This window comes from Musa acuminata, chromosome BXJ3-10 (genome assembly GCF_036884655.1).
Source record: "Musa acuminata AAA Group cultivar baxijiao chromosome BXJ3-10, Cavendish_Baxijiao_AAA, whole genome shotgun sequence".
Taxonomy (NCBI): Eukaryota; Viridiplantae; Streptophyta; class Magnoliopsida; order Zingiberales; family Musaceae; genus Musa; species Musa acuminata.
In genome coordinates, this window is record NC_088358.1 from 33,305,884 (window position 1) to 33,325,496 (window position 19,613).

The 19,613-nt window shown below is 37.0% G+C and overlaps 1 protein-coding gene across 6 annotated transcripts; it reads right to left on the reverse strand.

The window, feature by feature from the left end:
• Positions 1-2,557: 2,557 nt before the first annotated feature.
• Positions 2,558-18,230, reverse strand: LOC135581323 (trans-Golgi network-localized SYP41-interacting protein 1-like). Of its 6 annotated transcripts, none has more exons than XR_010501909.1 (11): positions 18,090-18,230; positions 17,757-17,980; positions 17,324-17,668; positions 11,320-17,190; positions 9,048-9,915; positions 8,367-8,917; positions 7,087-7,219; positions 6,896-6,977; positions 6,700-6,813; positions 3,917-4,185; positions 2,558-2,945 (listed from the first exon to the last, which is right to left on the reverse strand). XR_010501909.1 is itself a non-coding variant. In XM_065172054.1 (10 exons), the coding sequence occupies exons 2-9, from the start codon at positions 17,802-17,804 to the stop codon at positions 6,714-6,716; spliced, it is 7,998 nt and encodes a 2,665-aa protein (XP_065028126.1). In that variant the 5' UTR covers positions 17,805-17,980; positions 18,090-18,230; the 3' UTR covers positions 2,558-2,945; positions 6,700-6,713. The 6 variants fall into 6 exon arrangements, 4 of the variants coding, with proteins under 4 accessions (XP_065028126.1, XP_065028127.1, XP_065028129.1 ...); XR_010501910.1 differs by having other exon boundaries at positions 3,890-4,185; XM_065172054.1 differs by lacking the exon at positions 3,917-4,185.
• Between the last annotated feature and the right edge of the window lie 1,383 nt (positions 18,231-19,613).

Consider the following 19,613-nt stretch of genomic DNA (forward strand, 5'->3'; position numbering starts at 1 on the left):
CCCACTTTGATTCTTATACGAAAAAGGCATCTGTTTCATTGTTAAAGATGACTTTTCATTATAGTGAAATATTGTGAATTTTTTCATCTGCTATTATCCCAGTTTTATGGTTTATTTCATATTGTAAGCCTGGAGTGCATGTTGAACATGACAGAACCCTGTTTCAAACAATTTGGTGAGGTCTATGCCCAATTCTCATCTACTTTGTAGTTAGAGATTTTTGAGTTAGGGGCTGTGAAATCATGTTCAGCTCCAAACATGATTCGGGATGCTCAAAAGGCCCAGAAAAATGTCTATAATTTGGAAATATCATGTATAACATTCATAAATCAACACAAAATCAATGATATAAATTAGCAATTTTGCATGAAAAATATGAACGAGACCATTTCAATTAATGATTCAAACCAACCTTGTGGATATCAAATTTTCTTGTTATAATATTTATTTTTACCCTTCTCGGTATACAAGTTTGAACCATTTCAAACTATGTTAATTCTTATTCTTTAATATTTCAGAAATTATAGATAACGTTCGATGGAGTCGTTCTTGATTTCGAAATGAAAATGTAACGAGACAAATATGTCAACATCTCCTTACAATAATAATCATGATGTCTCAACTATTTGGAATCAATTATAAATTACATATTACCCTTTAGAGATTTAAAAAATTTATATTGAAATATATATAATTATAAAAAAAACATTCAGGTCTGTTTATCCTAACGTCGGTTTTATCAATGGAAACATAAAAATAATAGACAAAAAGATAATTTCAATTGTTCCCATTGGTGGTGGCAGACAATGTCAGTGGTGTCGAATGGTAGCATCGTTGGGAGCCCCGAGTGATTATTATGGATGAGGAGAGTGATGACAAGAGATGGGGGCCACTTGTCAGCATTGAGGTAATTGTCAAGTGGCAAAAGGGTCACTCGACATTTGCATCAATGTCGATGCAGATGAAGAGCGATAAAAGGATCACTCATCGCATCAAGGTCGATACAGTTGTCAAGCGACAAAAGGGTCGCTCACGCGTCGGTGTCAATGCAGCTATTGGAACAACAAAAGGGTCATCGATGCAGATGTCGAGTGGCATTTTCATCGCTTAACAACTTCATCGACTCCAATGTAGATGTAGAGTAATGAATGGGCCACTCATTATGTCAGTGTCGACGTAGTTGTCGAGCAACAAATTAGCCACTCACTATGTCCACGTCAACACAGTTGCGCATCGCTCTACATTTGTATCGATGCCAATGTAGATGTCAAGCGGCCCTTTCGTCGCTTAGCAACTACGTCGATGCTGATGCAATGAGCGATTCTTTCATCACTCAACAATTGCATCGACATCAACGTAGTGAGTGATCGTTTCGTCGCTCTGCATTTGCTTCTACATTAGCACCGACGTAGATACAGAACAACGAAAGCGTCGCTCGACAATTACGTTCGGTGTCAACGCAAATGCAGCTCATTTACAATAGGCTACCGTGGCCACCATCGACGCCGCCATCTACCACCACCAATGTCGTCCGTCACGACCACCAACGGGAACATTGAAATTAATTTTTTACTCATTGTTTTCATTGATAAAACCGACGATATTAGAATAAATAGACTTAGATGTTTCACTTTCGATGATGATTTTAATATAAATTTTTGTAATCTAAGAATCGGGATGCTAAAGAAATGTAACCACGGGATAGTATATAATTAGTCCACAAAAGCAAAACAATATCCCAAATCGGTAATGAATTGAATTATATGTAAATATCTGCATGTGAACCGATACGCAGATTGTCTACGTTTTGGATTCGATCGAACTAATAAAAAACAATTTCACTGGTTTATGGCTCACTCAGAAGCCCTCTTCCTCGTACACGCACTCCACAAGTCGATATTGTCATTTATTGCCCGTTATTGATCACTGACTTTAGCTACAATTCCTCTGCTTCCTTTCTCTTCACCTTCAACATTTTCCCTCCTCTTCATCCATCGCCTTCTTGCCTTCATTTTCCTCCTTCCTCCTTCCTCCTCTTCATCCATCACCTCCTATGTTTGGCTTTCTTCTTTTCCCCTTCCTCTTCCTCGTTCTCTTCTTCCTCTCTTCTATTCCTCCACCGTCATATGTTATTACCTTGAGCAGCATCATGTTTCTGCAACTATTATTATTGCCCAAGCAGAAGGTTACCGATTTGCAGGAAATAAAAAAGGGTCCCTGAGAGCTTCAACTGAACCACTTGGAAATAATTGAGCTGATTCAAATCCATCTGTTCCGGCTTTTTGCCAAACTCAAAAACTTGATGATACAAGACATGATGCAAGAACGAACGAAACTCCACTTTTATCATCAGATATAATAAGCGAGAAGAATGAATCAGAATCTCAAAAGGACGCACATCTTGAAAATGCAGTAACATGATTATATTTCAATACCAATCACAAGATTTTTTTCTTCTTTCAAAAAATTAGTATCCTTGTTCACCGATATTGAAATCTATATACATGCGCTGCATGATTATATTTATAGTTAACAGAAAGAAATAAACAATAAAGAATGACAGTAACATATTTATATTTCAATACCAATCACAAGATTTTTCCTTCTTCACAAAATTAGTATACTTGTCCACCGATATTGAAATCCATATACTTGCGCTGCATGATTATATTTATAGTTAACAGAAAGAAATAAACAAAAAAGAATGCCAGTGATGTACAAAGAATGCTGAGGTTTGCGATAGCACTTCTTGAGTTGGGGACGTTCCACGCTTATTGTATTCAGCCTAAGCAAAAGCTGGAGAAGAGACCACAGCTGACTGCATGGCTAAAATGATCGGTATGGTGACCCAAGTGTCTGATGTGTAATAAAAGAATCACATCGCACAGGTAATGTCGGTGCATCGGAGGACAAATGATTTGCCATGCAAGTATAATCCAAGGTATCTGTGCATCAAGATAAGATATCACCATAGATCACAATATGAGAGTACATGTCAGGTTATAATAAGGAAATAGAAATCAAGGAAATTTTGCATATATTATGCATATACCAGAACTCCATCATTATGCATTTGACAATCAAAACTTTCTACTATGTATTTCTCCCGAGAAGCTACATCCTATGTCATGTTAAATTTATGGTCCTAGTTCAGGAGAATTCAAGCCCACCAAACTCGATTATGCCACTAGGTAAACAAATAAAATCAATATTATGCATGTTTTCCTTCTAAGAACCTCCTATCAAACAAGAACTCACTAGTGTCATCTTACGTAGCCAGTGTATCCAATCAATTTTGCCAGCATAAACCTAAGGTGGATTGGCGTACAAATTAAACAAGGATTAATGGTGCTCCAATAACCTTGCTCAGCCTGCCCCTACGACGTAGGAAAAATCTCTTTAAGAAAGTGAAGGGAGTAGAAGATGGACAGGTCGATACTGTCCTCTAGGGCCAGCTCTTCTGCATCCAGCGCAAATCAAACCTCAAAGTGGAACAGGACATTAAGGAGGTTTGCTCTGCCAACGAAGCATGACAAACTAGTCGATATGATAAGTTCCTAGGTAAGATTCCCCCTCTTGATCTCCTCAAATCACTTCGTCCGAAGATTTGGCATTTGCCTGCTGGATGTGATATGGCTGGAGGCTTTTTCTGCTTCAAGTTTCACTATGCGGAGGAGGTGAATCACATTCTCTTAGGTGGTCCATGGTTCCTTAGAGGCCAACCCCTAACCCTTATCCCTGGAAACCCTGCTTTCCTCTTCTTGAGAAAATCGATTCTGTTCCCACCTGGCTTCAACTCCTAGGGACTTCCCTTGGAGTTCCTACAACGTAACTTCCTCTCTTAAATTGCTTATTAGATAGGGCAATTCCTCAAAGTTGATCAAGTTACCTTATCTTGCATTAAGGGAAAGTTCACCTGGATCTCGGATCTGTGTTCTTCTGAATCTCTCCCAACTTGTGCCTCAAGGAATTTGGATTCAAGTTGCTCGCACCCAGTTCTTCCAACCATTGTGTTTGTACTAACGGGGCTGCCACCTAGTTCTCAAGTATCAACAATCAGGTTCTGTGTTCGTCTGGATCTGTGTTCTTCTGAATCTCTCCCAACCTGTGCCTCAAGGAACTTGGATCCAAGTTGGTAACACAGTTCTTCCAAACCATTGCATTTTGCCTTGACGGGGCCACCACCTGGTTCTCAGGTATCAACAGTCAGGTTGTTGATGCCCCAATAACATCGTCATACCGTACAAGTTATTAGGTTGGCTAGTAGGTTGTCAGGATGAGTCATAACAATCAATATCAAACTAAGGCTACATCAAGATGCTAAAGCAATGTCATGAAGCTGTAATTGTGGTATGATGCATGTCCCACATTGGCACATTTTATGTAAAAATGATTCTAGGCTACAATCAAATTGGTACATGAATGAAGATGATATTGTGGTATCATGCATGTCCCACATGTTGCATAGAAAAATTGATTCTAGGCCACATTCAGATTAATATATCTTGACCATATAGGTATGTGTCAATCTGCATATGTTGATCTTAGTTATCACGATAAAAAAAATAGTTATCACGATTGATCAGCTGCTAGGTCATGATCTACAGACAGATCAACCAAAACCATTGCTCAAAATTGCTAAAATCCATGTTACTAACCATAGGCACATTTCAACCCACTATTATCTTCTGACATGGACAATTGGAGAATCACGTGACAGATATAATAGACAAAATTATCTAATGACTATCTATCACAACATATTGCATAAACATATAACACAATTCTCACTCCCTAACTTATCACTACCACAAAAATATTCCATGAATTAACTTTCCCAAACATCCACATATTTATGGTTATCTTCGTGATTATATGGTTACTACAAGAGATGAGCAATAAACTTACAAGTGTTCTATTTCCTTCATTTGTCTACGCTAAGTCATTTTGAGCATAGTTAGACATCAAGATTGTCTAGGGATAATTCAATTAGGATGAAAACATTGATCAAATCAGATCAACAAGACCAGAGTGATGGAGAATAATTAAAAAACAGAACTTTTAAAATATCATTAAAAATGAAAAATAAAAATAAAACATGAGGAAGTAAAAATATGTTGTAAAAGACTGTTATTCGTGTATTCTAAGATATCTTTTCAAATAAAACAAATGAAATCCGAATATAAAAATACAAAAGATCCCATAAAAAGTAAACAAAATTATAGTTAATGATTAAATATCATCCATAAGATCCAACAAATAAGAAAACAATAAGCCCAAATGTGATTTTAGTGATTCTCTAACCACCATGCATGTGAAGCTTAGGGTAATGCCTAATAATTAAAGAAAGAAAAGATCTGGAATCATCTATGAATCATACTCTTCATTCTCTCTGGTAGCATCTTTAGTTCCTTAAGAGGTGGACTGTTTTGTTATCTTTCCTTTTCTCTTCTTGCACCCTTTCCTCCCTATCCTATATGTCAATGGATGGTAGATATTGCATCAATAGTAATAGTTGACAAATGTAATGAGTACAACAAAAGGAAAACATAAGTAATGTTCATCCTTTGTTTCATAGCCATATATTATTTTTTATATCTTCACTATCTCAAATTCTCTCTGATCCTTCCTCTCCTACACCTTCCCACTTCTCTTTCTCACTTTTGAGATTGTGAGATCAGCTAAGCTTGGCCAAAATTAGCCAACTTTTACCGAGTTTGATGAATTCTATATGTTTTCTCATTGATTTTAACTTATAATCAAGAAATCAACTTAATTTTTCTTGTTGATCTTTCAATGCTGGAAAATTTCCTTCTCAGTCTCCCATGAGAAATGAGATATCTCTTTTCTCCAGGTTAGTCTGTGTTGATATTGTCCTTTATAGGATTGGAAACAGCAGGTTTGCAAACAAATTAGTCAAAGTTAGGATAATAGTCAAATTACAGCATTCAATTTAATTTGGTTTAGAAATGCCATTCAAGCCAATCAAGACTTAAAATTGTATGAGCATATATTACGTATGATATAGGATATAATCTATACTAGTAAGTATTATAGGTAATCCTGTTTGATAATAATTTACATGTATATGATATTAACAATAATTCATGCTTATAAATGCAATATATATATATATATAAATGGTAATTACATATACATAATATCTTAGAACAATATAGTTTTGTAACAACAACAAAAAAGAATCAAATTGCATGCATCCTAAGCAACCTTGTTGAGCTGGATTCCGCTGAATCCAATTGGACCAACCCACTGATGATGATTTAGGCATGGGCCCCAGTTCATATGGGATGAACAGATGCACCATAATGAAGCTGGCCTGACTTGTAAAATGGCAACCCCCAAAAATCTAAAAATATGTTCTGTAATGATTCTTATATATAAGAATGTTAAATTTCTTACATTTTTAACACAAATGAACTTACAGCAATTTTTAATCAATTGGCTGCACAGAAATATGGAATAAAAGTATAAGGGTTATAATGTTATATTGCCCTGTTTAAGATTAAAGTGGATTATTGACTTCTCAAAATCACAAAGACACTTAAAAGCTAAATAACTCATTACACTGACAACGTTCTAATATAACATGCACATTCATCAAGGGTATATGTAACAGACATTGTCGTGATCCTATGATTAAACAAAAGAAGGGTGGAAGAGAAGAGATTCATCACTTACATGTGAGATTTACATCAAATGAGACTAGCAAGTAATGCGTGCAATGCAACCCAATACATTAATACCCCAAGGCGTAATGTAGGCTGTCTCATTAGCAGCCGCTCCCCTGATACCCTGGTAATTCGATAAGAATATTTATTTAGGGGACAGAACGAAGGTGAGATTTAGCATATATGTTGTAAAAGTTATGCCTTACCACATCCCATCAATCTTGTCAGTTATAGGCCTTGAAACTCTCGGGATGATGCGTGACATCGTCAGTGATTTGAAGCCATGAGCTTTAACAAGCAAAATAATGGAACCATTTAAGAGCTAAAATACATTAATAATAAAAAAATAAGCAACTGGATCTTAGAACATGTAAACAGAAGAAAAAAAAAAACTCACCTTTATCATCATCCTCATCGTCTATAACATGGTCATCTTTTTCTGTGTCTATGGCGATAGCGATTTGGTCGGTATTAAATTTGCGTCCGCTGCGCATATGTGTAACAATACCCGCTGATGCTGATTCATTTTTCTGTATCAAGAAAGAACGCATGAAATAGCCTGAAAATTTCTATTGGACATCGCAAGAATACAAGAGGCAGGTGCATATCAAAGCTGAAATCATGTTAACTATCAAATAACTACATGGTTCAGTTGGTTATGAATCTGTAACTTCTTAGCAAAGACTTAAGGTCCTTTAGCAGCTTTTTTATACTGACATCAGTCTTTTGAACCAAATGAAGCTTCATAGGGGCTCTAGAGTTCTATAACCTCGTCCAAGTAACTAAGGAAACCTTTAGTTGTTTGTAAAGCTAGATATGATTAAAGACAACAGGCAGAATGCTATTATAGATATGATACTTAAAGCAAAAGACTATTTAACTTATATACACAAAATAAATAATTCAGACAAAAGAATGCAAAAGTGAGATTCAAAGAGTACGTGAAAATTTAATCATAACAGCATAGGAGGAAAACTGGAAAATGCATGCATAAGCAGTCTATATTATTCACAGAAGTGACAAGTTTAACAAGCAAAACTTTTTTTCAATGGGATGACTATGATCTAGGTAATTCTCAAAAGTTGATAAGAGGCTGTAGATTGTTTATACAAGAAAAACATTTTCATTATGAGAAATATTTGTGAAATAAATCCAAAACTTCTCCTGATGTTTGAATCTTTTTACCCAGAACCAGCATTCAGGTTATTGTTTTAGGTAGGTCAAGTCAAAATGGTAATTTAAAATAGTGTAGACGTCTTGTACAAAAAGTAAACCCCTTGGTGGAGTACTTTGCAAGGGATTCACCAGTCTTTTGGAGACTTCTACTGTGTTTTCTGGTAATCTATCATGGGTTTACTTTTTCTCATTATAGCTGCATGATCTCTTAAGATATAAATTATCCAAGACTGTCTATAAAAGAAAATACTACTCTGCAATGTTATATAGTGAAGATATTACGAAGACACCAATCTTTCAAGATTGCCTGAAAAATATGACAGATGTTAAGTAAAGCGTAGAAGTGTGAATTTACCATGCTCACAGGAGGCAAATTAACATGCAATGGAATCTTTTGTAGTATAACCAACAGAAATGGCTGGTGAATTTTCCAGAAACATAATTATAATTTAGAAACCAGGAGTTGGGATACAGTGAGAGATGCAGAATATAGAGGTTTACCATCTGTTCAACTTCTGAAGGCCCTGGCAAGGTCCTACAGGTTTGTTGACTAACTTTCATGCGCAAATCATCTAATTCAGCCATAAAAGATGCTATTGACTTGTCCAATATATCAGTGTACAACCTAATCTGGCTGTCTTCACCATTCATGTGAAGATTGGACGGTCCGAAACGAGAAATCGTCATATCAAACCACTTTAGCAACTCATGAACTTCAGATGAATGCTTTTTGTTAATCTCTTGTGATGCCAGAAGTTCATTGGTACACCTAGTTACCTCCTGACGCAAGAATGAAACCTCTGATTCTTGACTTTGCAATTGTGACTGAAGGTTTTCCACCTCAGCGACAAGGCTTTCTGACAAATTATACAACTCATCAAACTTGGTGACAGTTGTTGAGAGCTTTGCTAGAGTCTTCTCATGAGAAGCTTCAAGATTCTCCAAGGTAAGACTCTTTTCTTCTACCATGTTTTTGAGCTCCTTGTTCCTGTTTTCCAGGTCTTCCACTTGTGCCTCTTCTTCATCAAGTGCTTCCATGAGTGCTTCAATTTCTGAGATAAACAAAAAAAGTTTAGCTGAAAGAATTTCACTTATCATAGTTTAAACCACCTAACACAATCATACCACCAAAATTGAAGAAACAAATGCAGTAACAGCATATGAACTGCATTTCAAACTCACCTTGATCTTTCACAGTTAAAGAATCATTTAAGGAATGAATCCTTTCATGTAGTCCATTTATTGAAGCCTCCAAATCTTTTAGCTCAGCTACTCTTGACTCTAATAATCTGTTATCATTCTCCATTGATTCAACCTGCTTCTCTAAACTACAAATTGTAGTTTTTGCAGAATCAAGTTCTGTCAAGGATCTCTTTGCAACTGCTTCAGCATTCCTTATCTGAGATACAAGCTCTTCAGCAATTCTACTTGTATGAACATCCCTTTCCCCAAGTTCTCTTTGTAATTCCGAGATCATAGCTTTCAGTTCTGTTGTTTCATCATTTCTAGTGCCCTTAACAATCAAGAATAACTTGTCAACCAATGATCTGATACAGTCATCTGTGAGAATTTGGTGATTTCCTATATCTTGTCTGCCAATTTCACTTGGTGATTGCCTAGATCTTGTCACAGATTGCCCTATAAGGGCTAGATTATTCTCAGCTATTTGGGAATTTCCATTCTCAATATCAGTGATCAAATCGCTACATGCTTGGTAGAGTAAGGATAAATTTTTATTTATCACACAAATTTCATTCTCTTTGCCCCTAATTGACAACTCAAGTTCAGCAATGGCCCTTTCTAAAGAATCAGATTCCTCCTTTTGTGAAGAGAACTTCCTTTCAACAGCCTCCATGATTTTCAACAGATGACTTGCTTGTTGGTCAAATGAAAAGAAGTGTTTGTGAATTTTTCTCTTCAAGTCATTACACTCGCTTACACATTCAAGCACATATTGAATGGAAAAACCAATATTTTCAGCTACCGACTGTTCCTCAGACAGCTCATACAACTGAAGTTCTGAAACAGGATGATGGGAATTTAAATTTTCCTGAAATAGACATTCAACTGATTAAACATGAGCTGCAAAAAGATGACTAACTGAAGAGACAGCTATTTACGACCCTAAAGGAGACAAATGTAACATAAGTGTGGACCTGAGCAATGAAAATAAATAAGTGAAATTTTGTAAGTCAAAAAATTATCATGGTACCCTAATAATAATGAGGGAAATGCTTCTAATGGTAACAATAAGCTCCACATTTAAGCGCACAGAGAAGCACAAAAAGAAACATGTAGGTCTAAGTCTTTCTTGTGGGTCTCTACAAAGATTATTGTTCTTATTGTTGTAATATAATAATATTTGTCATCCTCAATGTTATGCAGATCATATAACAGAAAGATCTGGCGGAGAAAAATAAAAAAACAGACACCCGCTCAGAGATTTACCAAGATTACAGAAAAAAACACCTAAGAACCATTATTAGATGCTTCAATGTCAAATTTAAATAATCAAGTTACAGAAGCCTTTTTGTTAAATCATTTTTTATGAGAAAGAAAAAAGAACAAAAATATTGTGCTAGCACAATGAAATACACCCACTCAAATTTAACTGTCAATCACAAAGTGAACGAATCACAGACATATCTATACCTAATTGCACTGGAAGTGTCCAACAATATCTATAGCAAGTCCTTAGTACTTAACTATATGTGACTGGCATTATGCATTCTGTTAAAACAATATATCAGTATGCCAGATACGTGTGTACCAAATTCTAAGTGTATGATCCTCCAAACAAGAAGATTCATGAATAAAAAATTGTAAATTATTGTCAGTATCAGTTACTATGTTCTTTATTCCGACAAAGTCACTATTGATTGAATACAGATTTATCAACATAACATGGAAATCACAGATTATCAAGCTGAAGTGAAGCAAACAACTATGAAATAACAAATCCATAGTATACAACCATAGTTCGCCATACTGAGGCATACCGCTCGGTACGTACCATATCAACAGCTGATCGGTAAACCAGTAAGAACCGGTAAGACGAACCATGTATACAACAGTAGAAAGATAACCGAGTAGCCCATCATCTACTTCAAGTACAATGAAACTATCTATGAGAAACTATAGCAGCTTAGTCAACATTCTAATTGCACTTTGATGACAATAAAAAGGAAATCAAACCACCTCCTATTCAGGTATGCAAGGAAAATTAAATTTCCATCAATTGTCTTACTGGATATCTTTGATGGCATACAATTATGCAAATAAGATGACACACAATTACTTTAGCAAGATAGATGACCCACAATTACTTTAGCAAGAAAGATGACAAACAATTACTTTAGCAAGATATATGACACAATTAATTTAGCAAGATAGATACAACCGAAAACAACAAATAAAGAAGTAGCATTTAGATCATATTTAACATGTAGGTCACCTCATGAAACGGACAATCAGATGGAAGATCAGTCACGATTTCGCAGTTTAATTGTTTCTCAATAGATTCCACAAAGGTCCCGATATAGCTTAAGAGGTCAGCATGCCTTGTAAAAGTATTAATAAGAAGATCAGAAAATTCAAAGCAGACTTTCTTTATCTGACCAATGCCAGAATTTAACTCAACCAGATTGTCAATTTGCTGCTTCCTTTCCTCAGAATGCAGCAAATCATTTTCCTCAAGATGACGGAGCGCAACAGCTCTTGCAGATTCAGCATCATCTTTCTGTCTAGAGGCCTGTAAAAGTGCAGCTTCTGCCCTCCCAAGTTCCTCCTGAAGGATATCAGCCCTCTCTTGGACTTCATTCAACTCAGCTAGAAGCAGTTCAGCTGCTCGTTTAGATTTCTTTGCTTCTTGTTCTGCGGAAACTAAGGATGAATGCAACTTGATATTTATTTTCCTTATTTCTTCCAACTTCTGAAGAGGATCAGTGTTATTAATTTCAGTGCCAACATCTATACCATCTAAAGCCCTTAACAATCTACTGAGTGTCTGGTTACTAATTTTCAAGTTCTGTTCAGCCTCTGCCAATTGATTCACTAATATTTTTTTCTCAGATTCAAATGCTTCTACTCGCTGATTATTCTCAGATTTTAAATGTGCTATCATAGTATTCATCTCCTCGATTTCTTGTTTCAGGCCATCTCTCTGCTGCACTAGTCCCTTCCCTTTTCTAACAGCGATGTTTAGCTTCTCTCTAGTGGAAGAAGACTTCTCCTCCTCCTGAGTAAGCTGCTCCTGCAAAGCATTCTTTTCTTTGTGCATCATATCTAACTGCAATAATAAGGACTTGTTCTTTTCCATCTCAGCAGTCATCTCTTCCTGCAATAATTTCTGTTGTCTACTTAGTGCCTCTATTTCCAACATCAAAGAATGGTACCTATCAATGGCTTCATCCCTTTCATTTTTCACCAAATCCACATGAGAACTAGCCTTATCAAGTTCTACTCTCATATTGATTAATTCCTGCTCTTTATCATGTAGAACATCTCCTGTTACACTGTCACCAATGGCCAAAGTGCTTTTATTAGAAGCAAGCTCCTCAGCATCTTTGGGCAAAACTTTCTCTGATGTGAGGTTTGTATATTCATCTACAAGCTTACTCACTAATTCTTCCAAGTGCTTGATTGCATTACCATCAGAGAGAGCTACAGACATATCAGATTCATAAAATGCATTACGAACCAGATTGATCAGTCCCCAAATCTCTTTCTCCATATCACACCCTTGAATCTTCTCAGCCAACTTTTTCTGCAGGAAATCTATTTCTCGTTGAAAATTATCTCTGTCAATATCATGTTGTACAACTTTCTCGGAAAGTCCAAGATATTCGAAATTTAGTTTATTCAAACTCTCAGAAAGAAAATCTTTTTCAGATTTAATAGCTACAACCTCTGCACTGACTTCAGATAACTTCTTGTATGACTCTTCTAAGTCCACAACAAGCATATCAGAAGAAGCCTCAAGGTTCTTGATTTTCATTTGCAATGCATCTCTTTCATCCTGGGTCTCAGAAAGTGTTTTTCCTAACCACTCAATCTTATCTTCTGGCTCCAATATACTCAATTGTGGGGGCACATCAATTTTATCCAGCATCTCTTCCCATTTCTGGACAAGGCTATTTCTCTCAACTAAGGACTGTTCTAGCATATCATTGTGCTCAGCCAAACCATAAAACTTTCTTTCAAGCTGCTCATATTTGCTTTTCAACTCATCAAATTCCAGATTTGAAATTGCCTGAGAATCATCCCTCCAAGAATCCATGACCACAAAACCTGCATCAGAATGTGATCCCCCAATAGAACTTTTTTTATCCCAATCATTCATTGTAAAAGAAGAATTTCCAGCAACCATTTTGGACAGCAATTCAATTTTCTCTACTACATCTTTAGAATGGAAATATTCAGGAAGATCCAAATCTTCCAAGACTTCTTCAATCCTCTGAAGAACAGAGTCCTTAAGAAGAAAAGAATCTCGCAAAGCAGTTGCAGAATTCCGAATATAAGAAAGCTCAGATTCTAGAGCTTCTATTCGGTCCACTTCTGAATAAGACTTGAGCTTGGCCTCAGCTTCTTGAAGCATTGCTTCTTTGGACTGCAATTCATGAAGACACTTTTCAAGCTCGCTTGACTTTTCCGCTAGAGAATGCTTGAGACTATCTCTCTGGACAATTAATCCTTTACCTTTTGCAACAGCAATACTAAGCTTCTCTCTGACAGAAGAAAGCCTCTGCTCTGATTGCTCTAACTCACGTGCTTTCAAATGTAATTCTGAGCGAGATGCTTCAAGAGCTTCCTTCATCGTACCTATATACTCCTTGAAAAATTGAAGGTCAATTTCATGTTTAATGTCTGACACACACAATGAGTCCAACTGAGCCTGCAGTTCCATCACTCTAGGTATAAAGTCAACCTTAAGCAACATCGGCAAAGGTAATGACAAATTATCATATGAAATTTCAGGAAATATATTAACTTCTAATAAACATTTCTTTGACAATTTAAGTTGTTCAATTGTCCCTTCATGTTCCTGAATATGAGATCCAACTAATGCCTCTAGCTGCATTAAGGAACTAAATGAGTCATTGTTCATACTGTCAGACATCTGAGTGACTTTGGCACTTTCAGCCAACTTGGGAGCGCAAAGATCAAATTTTGATCCACAACAATCCAACTTACTAGCCAAATCAAGACATTTTTTGTTAGATTCCTCAAACTCTTCATCTTTCTTCATCAAAATTGCCTCAAGTCCATTTTTGGCATGTTGTAGGTCCTCCAACTTTTTTGCCAAAGCATCAGAATACTTGTTCAGATCTTGGATCTCTTCGTTTTTGGTCAACAACACTGACTCTAGCTCATTATTTTTAGATATGAAGAGAAGCCGCTCGTCCAACAACTTCCTCAGATGCATAATAAGCATTTCATAGCGTTCAGGTAAAAGTTGCAAAATTTCATCAGCTTTCATACCCGCATCTATTGTCCCAATGCTTTTATGTGATTCATACAGATGTTCCCAAAGGCTCACATACATTTTATGCATTTGACTGGCAGAGAACTCATTCCTTTCTAGGACAGTACTTAATAGTTTGTTTTGTTCATTATATGAATCATGGAGAGTGTTGTATTTCAAATTGGCGGCATCTAGTTTCTCATGCAGGTTGACAAATGATTTAGTGGCAGCATCAACTGAAGCCATGACATGTGAGCCAACATCACAGTTATCAGAGATCTGAGATGCAGTATATTTATTTAATTTTTCAATGGCCCCAAGAATAGCATCCATAATCGAGTCCCTTTCTTGATTTGAGATAAAAAAATTTTCATTCATTTCATTTTGCAACAGCTCCACTTGGCTATAAATTTTCATTGACTGATCATGAACATCTTGCTGTATTTCGTCAAACTGATTTTGCAAGTCTTCTATTCTGCATGAGTTCTTGGACATGTTGCCTACAAGCTCATCAATTTTTGCCTGAATACTATCACTTTTCTGCTTTAGAGATTGAGAATCCATCTGAAAGGATTTTGATATTGTTCTTCTATTCCATTCCTTACCCATATGTACTTCAGCTTTTCCAATCTCCAATTCTATCTGCTCAATTGTACCTCTAAGACTGGATGTTTGTTCCTTAGTTAGTGCATATGAATCATCTGACAGCCCTCCCCTGGACACATGCACTTCCTCTGATGCAATTTCAGTATTTTCTTTTGATTCAAAGGCCTTTATAAGTTTTGATACTCCAGATGCTCCAGCTCTCCCATCTGACCTGCTCGACAACACTGAATACAAGTGCAGCCCTTCAATTGAGTTTTCAAGATTCTGCAGTATATCTTTGGCATGCTGTACATGCCCCTTCAGAACACCCAAGATGGAAAAACTATCAGATTGCTCATTATCAACCTTGCGAAGCAAAGGACTTTGACCATGACATGACACTCCTGAAGTCCCCTTTGTACTTTGCAAATCTTCAGCTACATCATGAGGAGCTACTCGTTCAGCATGATAATCATTTTCTTGAAACTCAGCTTCTTTAAAGAGAAGAGCTGACCCGAAATGCTCAGCCTCCACCTCTTTTAGCTTTGCTATGTGGAGAGATAAACTGCTTGACAGATACAGGTTATCCTCTGCAAGTTGCTCAAAGTATGACCCTGTTTCTTTTATAATGCACTCAAGTTGGTTTTGTTTATCAAGGGCAGTACATAGCCTCTCATTTTGTTCCAACAAATCAGAAGCGAGGTTTGCATTCTGACTGGCTAGAAACTCCTTTTCCTCTTCAATTTTCTTCCTTAAATCTGTTTCCAACGTGAGGCTTGTAATTAAGTTCACGTTTTCTTTCTGTGCTGTTTCAAGAGAACACCTACAAGCAGATAACTCAGAAGACAATTGAACCAATTCTTGTTGGGACACTTTGAGGTTGCTCTGCAACTCCAAAAAATTGTTATTAAGTAATTCAAGTTCTTCATTCTTAGAAAGTAATCTGATCTCGAGTTCCTCCTTTACAGCATGCATAGCTCCGAGCTCATACCTGCACTGTGCAAGCTCCTCATTGACAACTATGTTGTTTCTGTGAGTTTCTTGAAGAAAACCCTGGAGTTTGGAATGTTCTACAGAAGAACGCTTGCAGATCTCATGATTCAACTCAGTTTGCTCATCGAGCTGAAACTGAAGAAAATCCCTTGCAACACTTGTTAAGTAAAGATACCTTGTAAACTTGTCCAATTCATCCGCAACACCATCATGAACAACTCTGTTTAGCATATAGCATTCCACTGATGAGGAAACTGGGACTGTTGATCCTGACATGGGATAATAGTCCTCTTCCTTAAGCTCTTCGGCCATCTCCTGAGGTGACGAAGAAATTTCTTCTGGAAGCTCCCCACTTGACCTGCACTGAACCTGTACCACCTCTTCAAGGGCAGTTTGATGTAAGCGTTTTTCTTCAACAGTAGTTCTTAGGCTTTCTCCATCAACCATAGCTGAAATTTCTTCCTTTTCTTGGGCATAGTCAGTCTCCAGAAAATAAGGAATCTCCACATTTTCTCTAAGGGAAACAGTGTTGTCAGATGTAAGCTGGCTTGAAGAAGGATTTTCAGAGTATTCTTCTATTTGAATACTCTCATCAGAAGTACCAGTGTTGGAGGAAGCCATCTCCAAATTTTGGTTGGCTGAAATATCCTTATCATTAGTAACTAGGTATGGAACTTCTGATTTCTCTCCAGGTGAAGTGCTCCAGTTGGGAACAACATGGTGTCTAGGTGTCAGTCCCTCTGCTGAAGTGTTTTTAATGGAAGTGTCTTGGTATGGCAATGACATTTCTGAACTATCTTCAAGGGAAATAATCCTGTCTGATGACACTTGAGGTGCCATTTCATCATGTTCATGGTAAAAATTGGTACCCAACTCTTGAGAATCTTCAGCTAGAATAGGAAAACCATATGCTTCAGGAGCCCTCTCCACTTCAAGATTTTTAGAGGCGATAACATCTGTCTGGAACTCAATTTTCTCCATCTCATGATCCTCTTTCCCACTCTCAATCCCCAAGACCATTATCCCAGAGTTCTCAGCTGAATAGACAGGATCTCCTTGAACCTTATTTCTTTCACCTGGTAGATAAGGCAATCCAACCACATCTTGAGCTGCTTCAAGTCCTGAACCGGGATCAGCCATGGTGGCTCCTTGTTTTTCCCTATCGGTATCCAGAGCAACCAAAAGAACATTTCCACCAGTCTCATGTGTTTCACCATCGATGACCAAGATCCCAACATCTGAGCTCTCATCATCATGTTGTTTCAAACCAGGAGGTCTCACTTCCTGCATAGCACCTAACAAGTAAGAGATGAGAATTGAATTATACATCAAACCCCACAACTCCTCCATCCAATTCACCCCTTTTATAGACTGAAAGACAAACATGATTACTTAGCCATAAACTGAAGTTCCCTACCTCATGAACTATCTCAAAAGCTGATGATGAGCCTTCACCGACAACAGGAAGCTCAATCGGCGCTTGTTCAGCATCTCCCCCTTCATCCTGAGATCCTTGGTCAACCACTTGTGCAGAATCCACACCACGCAAATCCACATGATGGACAGCAGATGACGGATCTAATAAGTCCATCTCCGATACATCAGAATCAATAGCCGAAGTCAAAGTGCCAGGATCAGGCTCCGAGATCTTCTTCGTTCGTTCACCAGGATCAACATCCTTCTCCAGCTTAATGCCATTGCTCGAGGATTGGCCATCCTTGCCTCCGCCCTTCTGATCCTTCTTCTGCCTAAATTGTCGAAGCTGATACTCCAAAAAAAATCTCACAAACTCAAAACCTCCAACGACACAATACCAATCAACAACGACGAAGCAAAAAGGGAAAAGAAACCTTTTTACGACCGGCGGCGAGGAGATCAGATCTCTTGCTTTTATCCATGGGATCCGTCAGAAGCAACTGCAATCCGAGCGGCGGTGTGGAGATCAACAGAGCCCCGGGTGCATCAGCATTCGCCCCACCGATACCGCGAGATCTGACGGACAAGTCCGCCCAGCGCGAAGCCCTAGCGCTATCGGATCGCTCCAGTTAAGGGGGGCGAATCGAAACCCTAGGATCTTCCAAACAAACAGATAAAGTTGGAGATCGAAGTCGACAGCAAGTGGATAACCAAGACACGATTTGCGAGTGCGTAAATCATGGGTTTTTGGAGGAACTTTTACGCACCTTCTTCGTGTCTCCGTCATATGGTGTTCTTCTTCATCTTCTGCTCGATGGAGACGGGAGGCGTCGGTTTGAGTTGGGGAGGTCGGGAGTCGTGCTCGGAGATTGAGATTTAAAGGATTCCGAGTCGGTATCGGGTTTCGCCCGTTTTCTTTCAATCCGGTACTAAAACGGTTCGGCGCAAACGTTCTCTCTCTTTCAAAGATCCCAACTGCGTGCCACGTGCATGTCACGTGATAAAGAGACAACGTATGTATCTTATTTTATATTTTATTTATGTATTCATATGTACGTATAAATCGTGAATTACATATTTAAATGGTTTAGGATTATTTATATTATGCAGATCAAAATGTTAGGCAGCTAAAATGAAGTTATGATGCTGAAATTAGCATGGACAAAAGAATAGTTTCAATTAGGGTAAAGTGATAAAGAAAGGAAACTCAATCGATGTACCGATAGAACAAAATAAGTAAATTAGAATTATCGAGGTGAGAGTATATAGAGAGAGAAAATCTAAAATAACTTATGATAAGAAGATACTTGATGGGGTTTTTAGTCGGATCAATATTATGGAAGAATTGTTGGGATTTATAGTTGTTGGATTCATACACGTATAATATATTTACCTCAAATATCGACATATTTAACGTATGTACACGTACACATACGATTTTATTATTCTTCTTCTTATTGTGTTTTGTAAACTATAAATTAAAAACAGCTATGAATGGATGATCAATTTATTTATTTTTTGTTTGGGCAATGATAGTTGTATAATATTTTTCAATCGACAGATTTGGAGAGATGATATTTCCACCGAATTTTCTTATTATATATGCATTTGCATCTTTTTATATATGTATATAATATTTTTCAATTTATATATTTCCCTTATTGTGAATTTTAAGTTAATAGTATAATTGACTGGTAAAGATTTTTTTAAATTAAAACTTGCCTTCACCATTTATCCTTTACAAAAATAAATATATAATTTATTTTTTTATTGTATTAGCTTTATTTTTTAATCTCTGCTTTAACTTTCCAATAATTCACAATTTCTTCTTTCTGTTGAGTTAAATATGTAATCTATGTTGATTACATATTTAACTCAATATAAAATTATTGAAAATCTTTAACTAATATTTCTAACAAATAATTTGGAGGATAAATTTGCCTTGGTAAGTCCCATAGTCTCACATCGGAAAAACCAGGTTTGTTATCTCATATTGGAACTATAAATAAGAGTCTGGACTTTGAAGTCAGATGCACCACAAGTAACACCACAAGAGGTACCATAAGAAAAACTTAAGTTCACACTCGGTTAAATAGTTTGAGTTTATACTTTGAGTTTTTTCCTTTTTAGTATTTTCTAGTGTTTTATAGCCTAGGAAAATCTTGCTAAGGTATTTGTAATAGTCTCACATCGGAAAAACCAGGTTTGTTATCTCATATTGGAACTATAAATAAGAGTCTGGACTTTGAAGTCAGATGCACCACAAGTAACACCACAAGAGGTACCATAAG